The 18042-nt window shown below is 39.2% G+C and overlaps 1 protein-coding gene across 1 annotated transcript in view; it reads left to right on the top strand.

The window, feature by feature from the left end:
• The first annotated feature begins 1210 nt into the window (after positions 1-1210).
• LOC122566054 (protein sickie-like) overlaps positions 1211-18042 on the top strand; it is a 101877-nt gene continuing 85045 nt past the window's right edge. The window contains exons 1-3 of the mRNA XM_043722764.1: positions 1211-1336; positions 3858-3975; positions 4263-4315. Coding sequence (XP_043578699.1) covers positions 1226-1336; positions 3858-3975; positions 4263-4315 — 282 coding nt within the window. The 5' untranslated portion in view covers positions 1211-1225. The remainder of the gene's footprint in view (positions 1337-3857; positions 3976-4262; positions 4316-18042) is intronic.

The following is an 18042-nucleotide window of genomic DNA, read 5'->3' as shown; positions in this document are numbered from 1 at the left end:
CGACGCTCAGAGATCTCTCGATTCTATCGGTTCGCCGTTCTCCTGGAGAACCGACCAAGTGCTATTTCATTAAATTTCGCCGTGTCTCGCTTTTCATCGGGCGCAAATAGTTTGGCAGTTCTTCCTTCGAAGACTTTGAAAGTGTTCTGGGAACGATAAAAAAATATGAAAAGTATTAAGGCCGAGTGAATGAATGACAAAGAACTTGCAACGATAAAACTTGAAATCTTTCCGTAAAACGGATATAAACCGTTTAATGGTGCTAATGGGGTTAGTCTTGAAATTAGTTGAGTTTGCTGATTGATGCTTATTTCGTCCAAGAGTTAATCGTTATAATACCGTAATTAATCGTTATATTAGTTCTATAGTTGGCTTATCAAATTTTTATCAAGCAGTAAAAATTTGTATAGAAGCTGAAGCTGTAATTTTAATCGATCGAAACTTAGTCGCGCTCCTTTCGCTTTCGTAAAGAAAGAAAATTGTGAGAACGTAGACGAGAGTGTAACCTCGACAGAGCTTTGAACTTGTATATTGTTCGCATCGTTACACGTTGCTTGTTGCACGTCTGATGCACCACCGATGCGGTTCTAAGTGCACGAAGTCAAAAGAAACGTGACGACACGCCTCGTGAGAGCACGTGCATCGAGGACAGCGAGATCGTTCCATTAATAGATGGAGAAACACGACCGATCGATCGTCTAGGCATCTTGATCGGCCAGAACCAAATATTTCGAGCAGACTCCTAAAGGGATGGTATTGTGCTTCAAAAATTAATTACTGTACTATTGCGCACAGGTAATTATCGGACAGGTTCCATAGCTCGATTGTGTCAGTTTAATTATTAGTTTCGTGCATTGTTACAAAACGAAAGGTGAAAGGTACAAAGAATGACAGGAGTGTTTGTGCCGGACGAACGAAGCTTTATCGACGTCCAATCAGCGTGAATTTAACGCGACATGCTAATGATTTATAGCCGACCGTGTCCCGTAATGAAAATTGGTGGCACCTAATTATTACGTTGGTAAATCGTTACAAATATGCCGTTAATCGACAGGAAATCATATCGCGATTCGAAGATCAGCACGGATGACGAATGTTAAGTGTAATTACGGCCAGTAGTTCCACGAGGTTACATCGTTGGAGTGTTCGTGGCGCTCAATTCGAAGCGATAATTAGTGATTCCATGGTGAAGTCCCGGTATAGTGCGTGAATTAATGCAATTTGGATGACGTTAACGACTGTTGGCATCGACGTCATGGCGTGTATTAGAGCACCAAGATCCGTCTGTGGATCGACCGACGACATCAAGGCTGATTCGACCCGCAATGTCATACAGGTACCAGGCCTCTGTTATCGCGCACGCATGCCGATGTCTACTCGAGTAAACTGCGAATTTGTAAAGCGTCCGCGGTTCCATTGTGTCTGTCCTCGAAACGCCAGGTGCGATCATGGAACCATCAGATGTACGATTCGGTTGCTATATCGTCTTATCTATATCATATTTTTTATATTTTTCTTCTCTTTCGCATATATGTTTCTTGATTCGTGATGAAATATTCATAGGGAAACTCGTAGTAAGACATTTTCCTCAAATAATCATGATAAATTCTACGAGAATATATATTTCTTATACATTGTAGGGGTAGCGAAGTACCGTAAAAAATTCAAGTACTATTGTCACAAACTGTTCTCTTTTCGGCTTTCTCTCTCTCTCTCTCTCTCTCTCTCTCTCTCTCTTCTCGGTATATTCTGTATTGGAAAAACGAAGGCGCGTAAAGAATCGTTCTCGTTTGTATACCGATTAGAGAGCGTGAAAGACACGTGCTCGATTTGCGAGTCACCAAATTGCTCGTTTCAAAGGTAGATATACTCGTGAAACTAGCCTCGCGAGTTTCCAAGTACCGAAATCGTTACTGGAAATCACCGGCCAACCTATAAAGCTGCTCGCTAGGCTTCTGTGTAATAATGAAAATTAGAATCTGCGTGGTGACCCGAAATTATGAAGGAAGTTCATCCTGCTTCTCTCTTTGCTACGTTCAAAAATAATACGGTGTCTCGACTGGTTCGGGGTTAAGACGTGTGTGTGTTCCCGCGCTCGAATACACTTCAGAAGTACACCAGTCACACACGAGGCACACGATCATTTTCGTTAACGCACGCACATAGAGGAAACGAACGTGCACAGTGTTGAACTGGTAGACGAATCGTGTATGTAAATATACGCGTGCCTCCGTAGAATACGAATGCGCGCACATGCGTGCATCAACTCATAGGTGCAAACAGAGAAACACAATTTCACGTTAGTGTGTGTGTGCGCGCACGCGCGCCAGCGTGTCTGTGTGTGTGTATGTGGACATAGACACATTCATTTATGCGAGCTAACAGAGGAGAGGACGAGTGTGCGTGTCTGTATGTGCGTCTGTGCACGTGTGTAAGTATACGTATGATTCGGTACGCACGGTGACTAATTCCTTTCCACCGTCATCCTCTCCCGACCTATCTCCTTGTCTGGCCAGTTCTATTCTTCCTATTCGCCTCTTCTTTCTCCTCGAGCCTCTCCCGGGATTTTACACGCGAAAAATATCGGTGTACAGCCGAAACAATAAACTCTCGGTGCATCTATCCCGACGGGATACCCTTTCGCGATTTGCCTTTTCTTTCCAGAGGAAAGAAGCTCGACTGCGGAACCGGCCTTTTCTTTATACACTGCGCCACGGAGGAGATTTTCGCTCTTGGCGAAGGAAAGAGTGTAGAGCGCGCCTTCCGGCTGCTCGAGGTGATTAGGAACAGTTCTTGAGAGTGTACGTGTCGACCGAAGGAAGTCTTAATTGACTGTTTCGGTGCTTTTTCAACGTGTGTCCTTCGTTAAGATAATGGTAGAATAATAGACGGATATAAATGGAAACGTGGAAATATAAATTTTTTGGCCACAATTTTTTGATTAATTAAAGGCATGAGAAATTTTAGAATTTCATAGAAGTTCCATAGGGGAATAAATTTTACGTTTAATTGGCCGTTCATCGCTTTTACGATATCTTACGAACGGAGTTAGGTTCTTTGTCTTAGTGAATTACGGTTCCCTATGTAATCGATCTTTTAATTACTTTTCGCTGATAACTCCGGTACATGACAAATGATCTTTGTGGTTTTGCATTTTGTAGCTTTTTATTATGCGCAGCAGTCGTGCGAGCAATGTAATCGATTGGAATTCCGATTTCATGAAATTCAACGAAATCAATTATCATTAAGTACGCAGAGGTTGATTTAATCGTAATGTCTCTGATAGACAGAACGCACCTGCAGCTCAAACACGTTGCTCGTGAAGTATCGCTCTGTAGGCAGAACGATAAAACTATGCATAGCTTGCAAACAGGGGGCCATATACATACTTGGATAGACTTTGCGTGCACCGCAGTTAATAAACGTAAGTGTGCGCCTACATGGTTGCAATAGGCAAGAGATAACGTTTCTATATCGGCTGACGTGCGAGCGCGTGATTAGAATGCGAATGAAAATATCGTGCTCCTTTTGATGATGATGATGACGAAAATCTATGGACGCTTCGCGGACAGACCGTCCAATTTCGACGTCAGATTTCTATCACTATGCTATAAATTCGATTTATAATATAGCAGATGCGCTATACATTATTTAACATATCCTTATATTCGCTGGAAATTATTATTTTCAAATTTTATTTTAGCACTCCATAGTTCTTATCGAAATTCTATAGATACATATATTAATTGGCGCAAAATTTATTTTGATTTGTAGAAACGAGATTGTATCAGACATTGAATTAACTTGTTAAATTTAAAAACACCATATCAAATTAACGTGAACTATTTTTTGTGCAGATCTATACCGACTGGGCGAATTACTATTTGGAGAGAGGTGGGTGCAAGAGAAGGGTGACAGATCTTCAGTCGGATCTTTGTGACGGTGTTCTTCTAGCTGACCTAGTTGAAGCAGTCAGTAAGTGAATTCCATTATTACATTGATAACCGCACATTTGGAAGTCAATGAGATTGGTGCCAATAATAAAGTGGCAAGTAACAGTACTCAATGGCCGAATCGTTTATGGTATTGGACAGTTACCCATAACACATAAATCGTCAGTAAAGTCGTTAGTTCGTGGGGTAACGCGGTCACGTGCTATACGCGAACACCATATGTGATGTACCTCGATAAATTCACGATTTGCTGCCCGTTAACCAGCAGAGGACATCTTTGTATTAATTATCGTATATTTCTCGTTGCAGCCAATCAAAAGGTGATTGACGTAAATAGAAAGCCGAGGAACGCTCAACAAATGGTAAGCTTCTTTTTAACAATTTTTGCACGTTTACAGTTCTAGACTATTGTACAATGGCTATGAAACATTGATACGACATTGGAATTATCGTATCGTCTTTGTATACAAATTAATTAGATCTAAGTAAACGAAATTTAGTGTCGTTTAATGATACTTTGATATGATTACACAAATTTGATACTGTGGAAATGAAATGTAGAACTTGATAAAAAAAGAAGCACTTCATTGGAAAATAAAGATATGTGTCAATATTTTTTTGTAGCCATCGTAGATTGGTCTCATAATTAATTACTAGAGAAATGTGAATCAATTTCTGTGTACTCTGTGGGCATTAATATTACTCGAAATAACGCGTAACAATTCCTAAGATTGGTAACGTTTATCCGCTTATCGGCGGATGTTAAAGTATTATTTTTGAGATATTTCATACGTAGAAGGAAAGTACAAAAACTTTAGCGTGAAGCGAATGAGACTCGATCACCACGGCATGCAGACGTTTACGACTTGTCTTTTAAAAATAGAAAGCCTATAACTGCATTCGGGGTACATAGATAAAATCTGGACGAATGTGCCACTCATCTGCTGTTGCGCCATAGAAACATAAAATATTGATCCTACTTGTAAAGAAAAGAAAGATTTCTACATTATATTTTCATTTCGTAATACGTTTCTTAGAATATTATATTCTTCAAATTTACTTCGATATTATCATTTATTCGACTTAATGAATTTGTTATTTTCATTGTGAGAAATCTGAGAAAAATCGCTATGGTCTCAGATACTATTTTCGATACTTTGTAAAGTAACCCAATTATTCTATAATATAAAACATCGCAGAATATTTTTAATGATTTGAATTCGATCAGAAACTATGTGCACTATGTTTCACGACAAGAACACGCGATTACCTTATCGAGTCAAAAGCCTATTAGAAACGTTGTTGTGATCTTCTTAGTCAGATTGGTTACTCGTTGCATCTTGGATCTCGCTGCTTTTCAATTCTAATGTCGAAGCTATAGCGAAAGGACTAGGGGAAAGATCGGAGAAATGTGAATGGACAGACGAAGTGAGTACAGACGAGCATTTTATGAATCCCAACTACATCTCGGTGAAAACGAGCTGCGTCACATCCGGATAGATCGACCAAGTCGAGTTACACTTTGCGGGATAATGCCTCGTCGTGTTCTCTATTTGCATAATCTCGATAGAATGCGGTGCAGATCGAAGATGACCGAAGATAACATTTGTAATGTAAAGTAGTAACTACGTATCTCGAAGAAGGTTGTATATTTCTGATAATCCGATTTGTGGCAAATTACATTTACAAATTATAATTTCTTCAATGTGAAGACAGAAGGAAAGGATGGAAGATTTACGTTCACGGTAATTCGATTTAATTAAATATTTTAGCAACGAGTTTATTTTATATCCTGCTTGAATCGGAGATTTTATGCTTGATACTTCCACGTTTAATATCATCGTTTAACGTCTGAGTACACTGTTCTTGGTAATTGTACAATAGACGAAAATTACATAAATTAATATACTAACTCGGTTGGTCTTTAATTCTAACGAGGCCATTTCCCATTTTCATAACCAGAGTCAATGGTTCGTTGTAGCTTGGTATCTTAAATGGCTCATTGTCAGCCGGAGTCAGCTGCGTTTAAACATCTCGCGTAGTTTCGCGATTTTAATGGATTTTATTTCTAACAAGCAGTACTTGCCCTGCGACAATAGAAAGAGGAATAATCTTCGCCATGTAATTACGTAATAATAGTTATATCCGCGTAGCTGTGTAGGCGTAATAGGTGGTGCCTGTGACTGTGTCCAATCCATAATTAGTACGTGATCTTCGCTGTACGATATAAGAATTGATTTAAGTAATGCGAAACTTAAAAAGCATCAAATTAGTTATATCTTATTATAGTCGCAAATATTTGTAAAAATCTTTTAATATATAACTATGCGTCTATCTATACTTTTTGACGCACTTCTCACGAAAGATATGGATAGTTTCTATCAGAAAATTTGGAGAACTAAATGTTAGAAAATTTAATTTGTTTCGGTCAGTACGTGTTTCGCCTGCCGATAGTGTTAAAAATTGTCTTTACAGAGTTTAGGAAGTTGTTCGATGTTCAACATATTACTTAACCCTTCGATGACCTAGTAAAGTTGCAGTAAAGTTACTTTAAACGTCTTAGAATAGAGCTCTCTGGTAATCTCTTTAAAACTTTTTCAACGTTCATGCCAACATGACGTCTAGCCTAAATATTCACAAATAGCATCTACCTCAGCAGACGTTTGGCACTTAATTAAAAGAAGATCATTTCCCCAAATCATTGTCGATGCTATTTAAAAATATCATTAACAAAGAAAACAACAATTGATTCATTGCCACAAATATTTTGCGAAGTACATTTTGGGAACTTTCCGAAAATTCTGCTACCCTTTGCTATACTAAACGAGCGCGATCCGTGGCAGACGTACGCTTTCCAATTTCGCGGTGTCGAGGGTGGACGAAGGAAAGAAGAAGGGCTCCGGTCTATAATTAAAGCAACGAGGTTGCGTCTGTGCTCGGTGCCACGCGGCTATACGTGTACACACGAAAACGTGCCCAAATGTAACGCGTATACGCGTTGAGGTATATGGACGGCAAAGCGCGAAACCCGAATCACGTGTTTTTCTTCAAGGTTCGCTCACGCAGCACGCGACTTACAGCACGTCACTTTACAGGCCACAGTAACTCCTGCGACACGTCCCACTCGTAAACCAAAGGGAACGCGTACTTTCCAAGCTTTTTCCACGATAAACAGGAAACCGTTGATTGCTCCAAAACCTATGTTCTAGTTTGTCAGGTAAACTTTGCGTGTCTCGCCAAATCATTGTTCCAAATTTAAATTATCCTCGTTAAAAGAGGATTACTCCACGATGCTTCGTTACATCGATATAGTTATCATAGACATTCTAATTTCCGAATAATATAATCTACTTTTCTTTTTATATTTTGTAATATTTTCGATATAGGATATTTATAAGAGAGTAATATCATAAGATTTTTTGATAATTTTTATATCTAAGGAAGTTATATCATTGGTTCTTGTCATCTTTCAATATAAATTTAAAACAAACCGTACACAGACTTAATATTGTCCAAGGCAGGGCTCTTATCACGAAGGATAAACACGATATACAAATAGGGAAACTTTGATAAATAATGGGATCGGTGTTTTTAAAAAGGAAAGAGCGAATTTTTTTTCTTTCAAGAAGTTATTGTTTCCTTTTTATCGCGAGATTAGTCAAGTGAAAGAGGTTGGTGCTGTTTTTAAAAGAGTCATCGACCAAACCGGAATCGGTGGCTAGCATCGCATCTCTGACCATCCGAGCCGGTCCATCGAGATCTATTTCTATTTCACGGAGAGTCCACTCCCGTGAGTGTGAGTCATTCGGCGTATACGTTATTAGTCAACCAGCCGTCTTTTAACGACACCGCGCTAATAAATTATAAATATAAGCAACGTTTTAGAAATAAATAAATGGATTACGTTACGGTAGCTATGAGAAAATTTTATTAGAGTAGCGCGGCTCCGCTTTGATAGCCATAAAAATATCACGTTTTACAAGCTCGCGTTAACTACGGTAATTGATAATTAAAGTCTTCTGCTTCTTTATATCGTTCGACGTATTTTTCTCCTGAGGAACGTGTTAACCGTTTACGACGGGATTCTGAGGAAGCTTAACAAAGACCAGTTCAATCATGAACGTTCTAAGAAAGTAATATGAAAGTTTATTACATAAAACTTTATAGAATATGGTTATTTGAAACAAACCTATTCTATAAAATCTATATAATTGAAACGGTATATATTTGGTATGCAACGGTATAAATTCTTGAAGAATTATAGTGATAATACACGATAAGACATTATTACCAAAATACTGATTGATTTTGCCAACAGCATACGTATAGGTCAAAGATAATTTGATAAACGTTATTTCGTAAATATTTGAAGTAATAGTTAATCGAATAGCTTTGTTAGGAAAGAATATGGACAAAAACCATATCCAAGTGCAAATATACTTACTCAATCGCCCGTATGTCCTTGTCTAGCAAGTCAACGAAAATGTTCGCCACAGGTGTCCCAGATATAGACGCGATATTTACACGGCAGGTTGGAAGAGAGATCGAGAGAACAGCAGGGAAACATGGGTGTGGTTTCCTGGGAAGAAATTTTGGTTGGAAATGGTTCTTCCTCTTCATTTGGAAAGAAAATAATTTACGGTGCAACGTTCAAACAAATTTTCACTCGCAATACTTCGTGAAATAGTTTAGACTTGAACAATATTCAATTTTTTGTTTCGTTCATATTTACTTTTCGGTCAATTATTACTAGTCTTAGTGTTCGCATACGGGATATATTGATAGTATGTGGCTAGCTAATCATTACAAAGGAACGTGGGAATGAGAAAAATGTGAAGAAGAACTAGGCATTGCACCCACATAACATGCAATTTCCAGCTATCCTTTTCGTCATCTTTCTCGGCTATAATTCTATCTTCTGTCCTTTGGTTAATTAGTGTCCAGCAGAGCAAGATTCCTCTTTGTAAGTGCTCATCTGTCAGCTTCTATTGGTTGTCACGCGAACCTCTATAAATTTTCTTTGTCTACAAATTAAAACTTCTTCGGTCGTAACTCCTATGCAGTTTTACTTAGCGCCTGAACAAATAGCAATAAAGATGAAACGTCCAGTTTTCGCAAGAAAACTCTCACGTGCTGATCAAATATTTCGCGATAAGATACGCTTGGTATTTCGTAATGTTTTCTAGGGCGTTGAACGCAACTTCGAGATATAGAAAATATCAAAGCGGGTCAGATATGCGCAGACCCTTGCAGTTAACAGATAAATGTGTCTACTTTTAATCTAGTTGTCAATTGTAATTGGTAACGCTGACTTTGATATTAATCCAATATATTTCATTGTCATCAAACTTTGAATCTTTACCGAAAAATTTTCCTGGTGCCGCAAAATACGAACCCTCGTAAATAAAATAAGCGACGTCGAAGCTAGTTCCTGGCAACTCATACAAAATGCACGCAGGGTAGAAAACGCGTTGACCGCTCTCGGCTCATGAATTTCCATCCAATTTACTTGGTTATTGTGTGTCGTAGGAGTTACTCCTTGCAGGATCCGGACCGAGGGGGTGGTCCTATTTTCCTATGCTCTCTTTTTCCCACGAAAGTACAACATCAAATTAGGGAATATTTCAGAACTTCACAATGTAGCTGCATATCGAGTAAAATGGAAACCTCATTGACTTTCCAAATTGCCCGTGTATTATGCTGCAATCCTTACAAATAAACGGAAACTAGTTGTCGGAATTCATGATAATTTTCGAATAAAGGGAACAGCAAAATATTGCCAGAGCCATTTTGCACAATTGAACTAATGCCGTTAGTAAAATCTTACGGCAACAACTTTGATAATAACGGCAATAAGTTTGATAAACGTGTACAAGTAAATTCGATTTTCGATTCGAGACAGCCGATTTTCCTATTCGACGTGAAATTGTAAAATCGTACAACGTAAGATCTAAAGTTCAGAAATTGTACGTTGTAAACTGTACGACGGAAATCTACGCTTCAAAACTCGTCGCTTGTCGATTCGCTATTGCTATTTAACAAAGTGTCGTGCAAGAGGGTCCTAGTATTGCGCTTCATCGGATCGAAAGTGTCTTCTACTCTTCATAAAGGCTATATATAGAGAAGCTTCTATCGAAACCCATGTCGAGAAAGCTTTGGAAACGCGCGAAGTGATCGAACCTTTCATCGGCAAGGACCGCAGTTACCGTAGCAAATTGCAAATACCGTGAAAGATTTCGATGATAAAAAAGGTAAAGAGGGATAAGACTTCAAAAGTTTCGGCTCGTTATTCTTATGGCAAACTGCTTCATCGCGGTACGAACTGACCCCACGTTACGAGCACCGGCCACGTGGATACCTGCTTTTAAGGCTCGTATACGCAACCAGCTACTACTCCACTCCCACTACCTGCTTATTTCTACTTCCCACTTTTATCCGCCGTCTCCTTCTTTCTCTGCATCCTGCTAACATACACTCTTCCATCTCCCAACCCGACCAATTGCGGTGTAGCTTACCTCTACCTCGTGTCTGCGTTCTCTGTCTCTTGTCGGTTAGTGTCTCACGAGTGATCCGGTAGCGTGGATGCTGTGCCGATCGCGCTGGAAACTTTGCGTCGTGCCGGGAAACGCATACGCGATATGTATCTTTGAGAAAGTTATACAGAATGTAATAAAATAATATCGTCAGTTTTAACAGACATACATTGTCCAAATTGAGTTTCACGTAACTGGTGTTCCCTCTTTTTTTTTTTCTTTTTAGATTTCATAATAAGTTTTACAGTGAGTGATTTTTGAACGTCGGTTAGTTGGAAAATTATCGATATTTTCTTATCTGTTACTTGTCGTTAACGTTTAAGAAGGACTACCGTTGTAAAAATGTTAGACGGCGACAAATTTGGAAATTAGATAGTGCTCGTTCGATGCTGTATTTTTACAGCATATAGAGAATTAATGGTAATAGCATGAGCAAATAGTAAAAGCAAATAGCAAAAATACATTCGGACTCGGCTACTGGATGCGTTATATCTGTGGCCTCTATCTATCATCAAGTAGTACTCGACGAGTGGTGGTCTGTTAGTACGGATGCTGCAACAGTTTCCCGAGTTATATTTTCGCGCCAGTGTCGGTAAACACGAGATATCGTACGAGAGTGTTCTTGAAGTTTCAGTATTGAATGAAACAGCGCAGTAAAGAGAGACGAGTAAAATCGAATATCCTGTAAATTAAATACTCGAATTAACCACGAAGGATTAAAAATGAGGGATCAGTTGAAATGAAAATTTACGTCACGAGATTCTAAATATCGTTGGATTTAAAAAAAGAAAAATAGCATCTGGACGCGTTTTCGTTGGATGGATATTTCGTTTCACGTTACAACTCCAATTTTTCTGCGTTGCGCGAGATAAATGAAACTCGCTGGAGGAAGACGTAGGTCAAATGGAAAAGGATGGACCTTGGATTTTTGTAATCCTCGTAACGTGAATGGTATTACGTTTTATGTTCGCGATAAAATTTTCAGCCCTTGCTGAAACGACGTTGACAAATGGAGCCATTTCACTCGATACTAGAAAAGATGCTTCGGGAAGGAAGCGCAAGAACGAGGAAGATTTGATACTCGAGCTCGTAACGTCTTAACGCAGTAATATAAAAACGATTCGATCAAAATGAAATATCAAAGAGTCGTCAGAAGACGAAAAACGTGACGAGGATGAGAAACGATGGGAGATCGTACGAAATGTATAATCGAGGGTGCGCGATATTTAGTACGGTGTTCATGGTGTAAAGGATACTTTGAAAACGATACGACGATCAATCGTCCTGTTTCTCGTGACGCGGGTTGGTTCGCGTTGGCTTGCCACCTTATTCGATCTCTCGACGAGGAACTCTCTTTAAGGGACCACGGTTCCAGTGTCCCAGAACAAAGAGAGGTTATTGCTATAAAAGAGAAAGAGAGAAGGAAGCAAAACGTCCGAGAATCTCCTTAAGAAGGTTTATAAATAGGCATGGCCAGTCGAAGCGATATTTTCGCTCTCTCGGTGAAGCGACAATGAATTGGTCACGACCACTGTGACGATAAATGCCCTTCGTGGCTACTCCTTAACAAGATTCGCTGCAAACTACGAACGAAATAACGATTTTCGATGTACAACGTAGAAATCGAAGCCTGTAGTTGCGAAAGAGCGTGTTGAAATTTCTTATTATTTCGAGTCGAACGTAGTTCGCGGAGAAATCCATTGCGATTGTTTTGACAGTGTGCGTTCGTAAATTCTTAAACTGTTGTCGTTCGCGAATTATACAACGGTGATTCAAGAACAGCTTCAGTGGATCGAAATAGACTTTGATCTCCGTAAGTGTTTCTATTGTCGCCACGATGGATATGTGGAATCTGAAAAAGTTTGACGTACGAATCGAGCACGATAAACAGTTCTTTGACGTTAACAGGTAAATTTTTTCTTAGTTTCGACATTTAAATTACCGAATATATAGTAACGGCGCTGCAATGAAATAAGTTTCTATTACTAAGGATGTTTTTCAAATAGAATTCAAATAGAATTACGTTATGGCGAATAACATATTTGCCGTGGACGATAATGATGATTCTTAACGAAGTTGTCCGTTTCTGCCTCGACCTTAGCCAGATCTGACACGATCACATGTGCAGTGGTCGAACGACAAGATAGTGCTTGCTCCGCGTCATTGAGCTGGTCGTACAATTTTAATTCCACTGGTAATAGAAATAATTAGCGTCGTCAAGACCGTAATTTCAATTTAAATCTCTATGCCACATACAGAGAGTGAGACTCGAGTAAGAGAGACCTGGGATTTCGAGGCAAACGAAATAATACGAAGTAAGTGGGTCGCTCTTAATCTTCGCGCAGCTTTACTCCGCTCTTTGCAATTAAACAAGAAAAGTTATCATTTTTATTAATTTAAATAAATATTCCTTTGTTGCTAATCCTTGAAACTTTCGAATTCGACTATCGAAGTGCACTGTAGAATCTATAAATTATTAAGAGCTTATTTGATGAATAAGCTGTTCGTTTTATTACACGTGTTCGTTAAATGTTTGCCATCGCGTTTGAGATTTACTCGAAGAATGTCGAAGCTACATTATTGGACGTTAGTATTTAATCGCCGACAGTAAACATACGAACGATCGGTATTTCTGTACCATCGAGTCGCTACTTAAAATGAACGTAAAATAAATTACATAACCGCAGCGAGTGTCGCACAGGTCGCTCGTCCATGTGCAGATTAATCTGCGTGTTCGTGCTTCTCGTCGAAAGACTGGCATACCTATTGCACTTATACGATCTTACGTAAGTGATCCTACTTCCGTCGTTCCAAGGACTTAATGCTACATCAGGATCGCCTGGGATCGGAAGAAATAATATCTTTAAATGGAATGAAAAAAAAAAAAAAAGAAAAATTATATCGTTACGTATAACGACAGGGTATGTAACTATCTGGCGATCCTTATGCAGCATTAAATTCTTGGAAGGATGGAAGTAGGGTCGCTATAATAAGTGATAGAACTTTCAATGAAAGAGTTTACAACTCGACGTAAACTTGGAACGATAAGCCTACTTACTGTAAAAGTCGGGAACGAAAAGTCCCCAATTTCTTGAACGCTTGTAAGACAAGGAACCGGAAAGCTACGGAAGAGACATTAACAGATTTATTATTCGGTAACCTCGTTATTCGTATGAAAAAAATCTTAACGCGATCGTGATTATTTTGTAATAGTTATAAAAAGATGCAACAAAAATATGGCGGGATAGAAAAGGGAAAGAAGGTTACGACCGACATCGATGAACAAGGCATCAACTTTTACTCGGTTAGGCTGCGGTTTTACTTTTTACGTTGCAACAACAACGGCCTTCAGAAACGCCGGTCGCGTTGAAACAAATTCCAGCGCTTCCGGTATTCTTAAGCGGGAAACGTTCACGCTACGAAGCGAACGACACAGCGGTTTCGAGCTGTCTGAAACACAGTCACGTTTCTTTAGATCAGCTCTTTCGAAACGATTGTATTGTATGTACACACGTATTATTCCCGTGCCTCTGAATATTCACATAACCACAAATACGCACAAGCTCGTGCATATCCCTATTTAATTTTCACATCAGTATATGTGTCAACGTACAAGATGAAATATGATAGGATTTTAGAAGGTGCATTCATTACTTGGGCGTTTTACGCGGATGCTTGTTTTCCAGGTAAAATGTACGATAACCCCGTACATATACGCGAACATATCTGGTTTCTGGTATGTATCTACGGTTATTACGAACGTGCCAGAAGAGCAATTCTGTACGACGATTATTCGAAATAACAGCGTAAATGCAAATGAGAATAACATGCACGTTAAATGATATTCGACGTATTTCAATTTATAGTATTATTAGAGTGCTATGCGCAGTGTATCTAATGACGTTATGCAGATATAATCTTTATCGTCTCGGGACTTGTTTCAACGTCATAAAAATTATGACAGACAATTCGACTAGAAATATTTTTAGTTGCACATTCCGTGAAATGAGGATAAAATTAACGCCCGTTCTTTGGATCATTTTCGACCGATTCGCGTTTCTCTATCGTTGGAAAATTTCTTAAATTTCTCGACAGATAGGAAAGAACCGTTGTCGATATGATTTTTCTGATAAAAGCCCTCAATTCGGTTGAAACGAAAGCGAATTTGAGACATAAAACATTGCGGGATCGCAACGAGATTGAAGTGTAGAAATTGTGTAAAACCAGTGTTTTAATTTAATTAATTATTCCCAAGAGTAAATTGAACGGTATAATAAAAACGAAGTGAACGACGAGTACGACGATACTTTTTATAGCAGCGGTCGCGGCAAAGAATAAAAGGGGAAAATCAACGAAAGCACGGTTAAATGTTATTCACCACGCATTATTTCTACAGGTTGAGCATTTTCATGGGTAGCGGAAACGCGAAGCGCAGCCAGCTTTTAACGCGTTTGTGTTGGCCTGTGAGCGCGATGCAATTTCATTGAAATTTGTTGGATAGGTCGGTTGCAAATTTTTCGTCAGACCGGGGGCGCGGGGCAATCGTGGACAGAAACGAAACTCGAGTGCAATTAGTCAGACTATGGCTCATCGACTCGCGGTATTTTACACAGGTGTGCACGTACGCGGAATTGCGGCGGCCGCGTGCATCGATGCATGATCGTCGAATTGCTCCTCTTTCTCTCCTATCTGTATTTTCAACGAAAAGCAACTCTTGCGTTCGTGTTACCAACGAATTAGTATCTCGTTAACACGGCACCCCGTGTCCGCGTCGTTGTGTCCTTGCGCCTCCTACGTGCATGTATTGTTTGCGCTCGTTATATTTATACCGAAACCTGGAAAAATATCGTACGAAATTACCGCTATCTCGTTGAAATATCGCTTTAATACGGCTAACGTAACAGCTAACGCGGGACAAATAACGAAATTCGCAGCTTTCGAATAATTGTTGCAACAAATATTACATATTATATGTTGCAACCAATATTATTTAGTGAATATTTTTTAGCCATATATCTTTCTAGAGCGCAGGTAGGCTACGCTGCTCGATCGAATCTTTCTCGTTAAAGAAGTTTCTCGTAGATGTATCGATCAGTTATTTAAAAAGGAATTAAACTCCTGTGAATTCACCTGCTGATAATTATAGGTGAATTAGTAATTGTAGGAAAGATATACACAGGTGTTTCTGTGTTTTCTCGTAAATTTCTTTATAAAGAGATACAGCGTTTGCGAAATAAGAATTGGAGCATGCACTTGGTTATTAGGTTTTCGCGAGACTAAACGAAGCATAACAGCGGCACCTTGTTAAGAAACAGAACATAAAGTAAAGTTCTCGAAGAATCGTTCAAACAGACGTAGACAATGACTTTACAGCGTGTTTGTACGCGTTAAACAGCCATGGCTTCGTCATATTGTACAAAAATCCGGTGTCGCCTAGTAACAATGCTCACGCCTGCTTTTTACGTGCATTGTTGTCGACACGCGTTGAAAGCGCGGTAGGAAAAACGCTATGACGTCGTTGACGAATGAGGAAGAAAGACTGTAAAGCCCTGTGACGGGAAATGCGAACGAAAAAAAGAAAGAGAATAGGAGAGAACGAAGCGGCGCCGGAACACTTCGCGTCTGCTGCATCGAATGCGTACGAGCATTTTAAACCTCAATGAAAGTCAGAGGAAAACGTGTCTCGATCGCTATACGTGTAACATTGTTTCGCTGTATGAATCGCAAAGTGTAACAATAGTACGAGTCCAAACGGAAAACGTTTGATTGCTACCTTCGTTATATTTCAAGTTTGAAAAATAAGATTCAGAAATCCTTGAAAATTTATCACATTTTTATCATATCATCTTCATGGATATTAAATTATGTCATTATTAAACGAGGCAGATTTCTAAATTTCGTTTGTTTAATGAAAAAGTTAACATTGTATAAAGAACGACAAATCCTTTTATTGCGGTCGTTACTAAAGGGTTAAAATCCTCGAAGAACAGCAGGAGGGCGTTTACCAGACTTTCTTGAACTTGGTCACAGACGTAATAAAGTGACGAAGTTACGATCTTCGCCATACTCTTTAAGCCAACTGTCGCAGGGGTGGCGGCATACTTAAATGGCTGGAAGCTTAAGGCGTTAATAGTTGCGTACGAAGAAATATTTCCACTTCGTCGCGCAGCAACGTTGCTCAGATACGTATCGTCCATCGCTATTATTCATACAGTATATCAGATCTCTTTGCTATTACGTATACATATATGTACATACGTCTGTTCCGTCTCGAGATCTCCTTCGGTCCCGTTCCGTTCGTGTCGCTCTTAACGATCCAACCAATCAATCGAGATTCCGCATAATCGTTGGCTACATTGCGTATGCATCCCCATTTTCGGTCCCGTTACGCTTCTCTTCCCATCTTTCGTTCTTTCTTCGTTCTTCTCCTTTCTCACCTCTCTCTTTCTCTCTGTCTCTGTCTCTGTCTCTCTCTCTCTCTTTGTAATTTTGCTGGGCGAACGCTGAAATTCACACGAGAAGCCAGCCAACGAGAGAAAAAAGAATTCCTGCGCCGCGTAAGCCAGTTCGTAAAGCTGCTTAATACGAGCCATTAAGGTGACAAATTCCAGGAATCATAATAATTCTTTATCGTTGACAAGAAAAAAAAAAAGCATAATAAAAGGGTGGTTTTATAGCTCGTCACGAACACATCGGTACTTGCTTCTGTACACTGTCGGAAAGTTAAGTGAAAGTCCGAGTTGCGTCAGTCGAATATACAAAATTCATTGTCCTATCGGGACCAGCACGAAATTATGATAATACACAAGTGTAATTACGTATCTCACATAATAGTATACTCTGCGTGTGAATGTTACTTAAGATGGCAATCGCTGTAATAAGTGTTTAAGATATTATTTTTAAGATATCCTTTTAGCACGTTATAAGTTCAGCTGGTCTCGTATCAGAGATGTAGTGAACGTATCGTAAATACCAGAGCCATTTAGCACATGGGTATTTTTCTAGAACTAATTTTACCATTTCTTTCAGGCATTTATTTCCAACTAATTCGCGATAATGTATAATACAATGAGAGAAGTAGTACGAATGATTCAGAGATAAGTAATTCCGCTGGAAGAAACGGTGTCTATCTCGCGAAAGAAGTTTTTCAGTTTTCGTTAATGGAAATGTGAAAGTTTAATGTGTTCACGAAACGCATTGGATATGATTCAACGACCGATTGCGTAATTTCGTTGTGTGAACAATCGTCCGGGTGCTCACGGTGCGTTTGCATATCTCGCGCGAATCAAGCGGTTTCAGGTTCGTACGTATGTGTGCAACCACAGGAACATTAACAGGATTAAATGATATGTGTAAATTGTGCTGACGGACGATCGAACGATTAACAATAATTTGATTAGCGCGATGATTTCCTCATTATCGTATCGTTACCCTTGAAGGAAATTTCGCGTGATAAAATGCCTTGCATTCACCGTATGACCTTTTATATTTCTATACGAAAAATTAAATATTCCTATTAAATATTCCTTGCTTCGAAATCGAACGAAGGTTCGAGG

The sequence above is a fragment of the Bombus pyrosoma genome, linkage group LG3 (genome assembly GCF_014825855.1).
Source record: "Bombus pyrosoma isolate SC7728 linkage group LG3, ASM1482585v1, whole genome shotgun sequence".
Classification (NCBI taxonomy): domain Eukaryota; kingdom Metazoa; phylum Arthropoda; class Insecta; order Hymenoptera; family Apidae; genus Bombus; species Bombus pyrosoma.
Note: the sequence above shows the minus strand (reverse complement) of the source record. Positions and strands in the feature narration are given on the sequence as shown.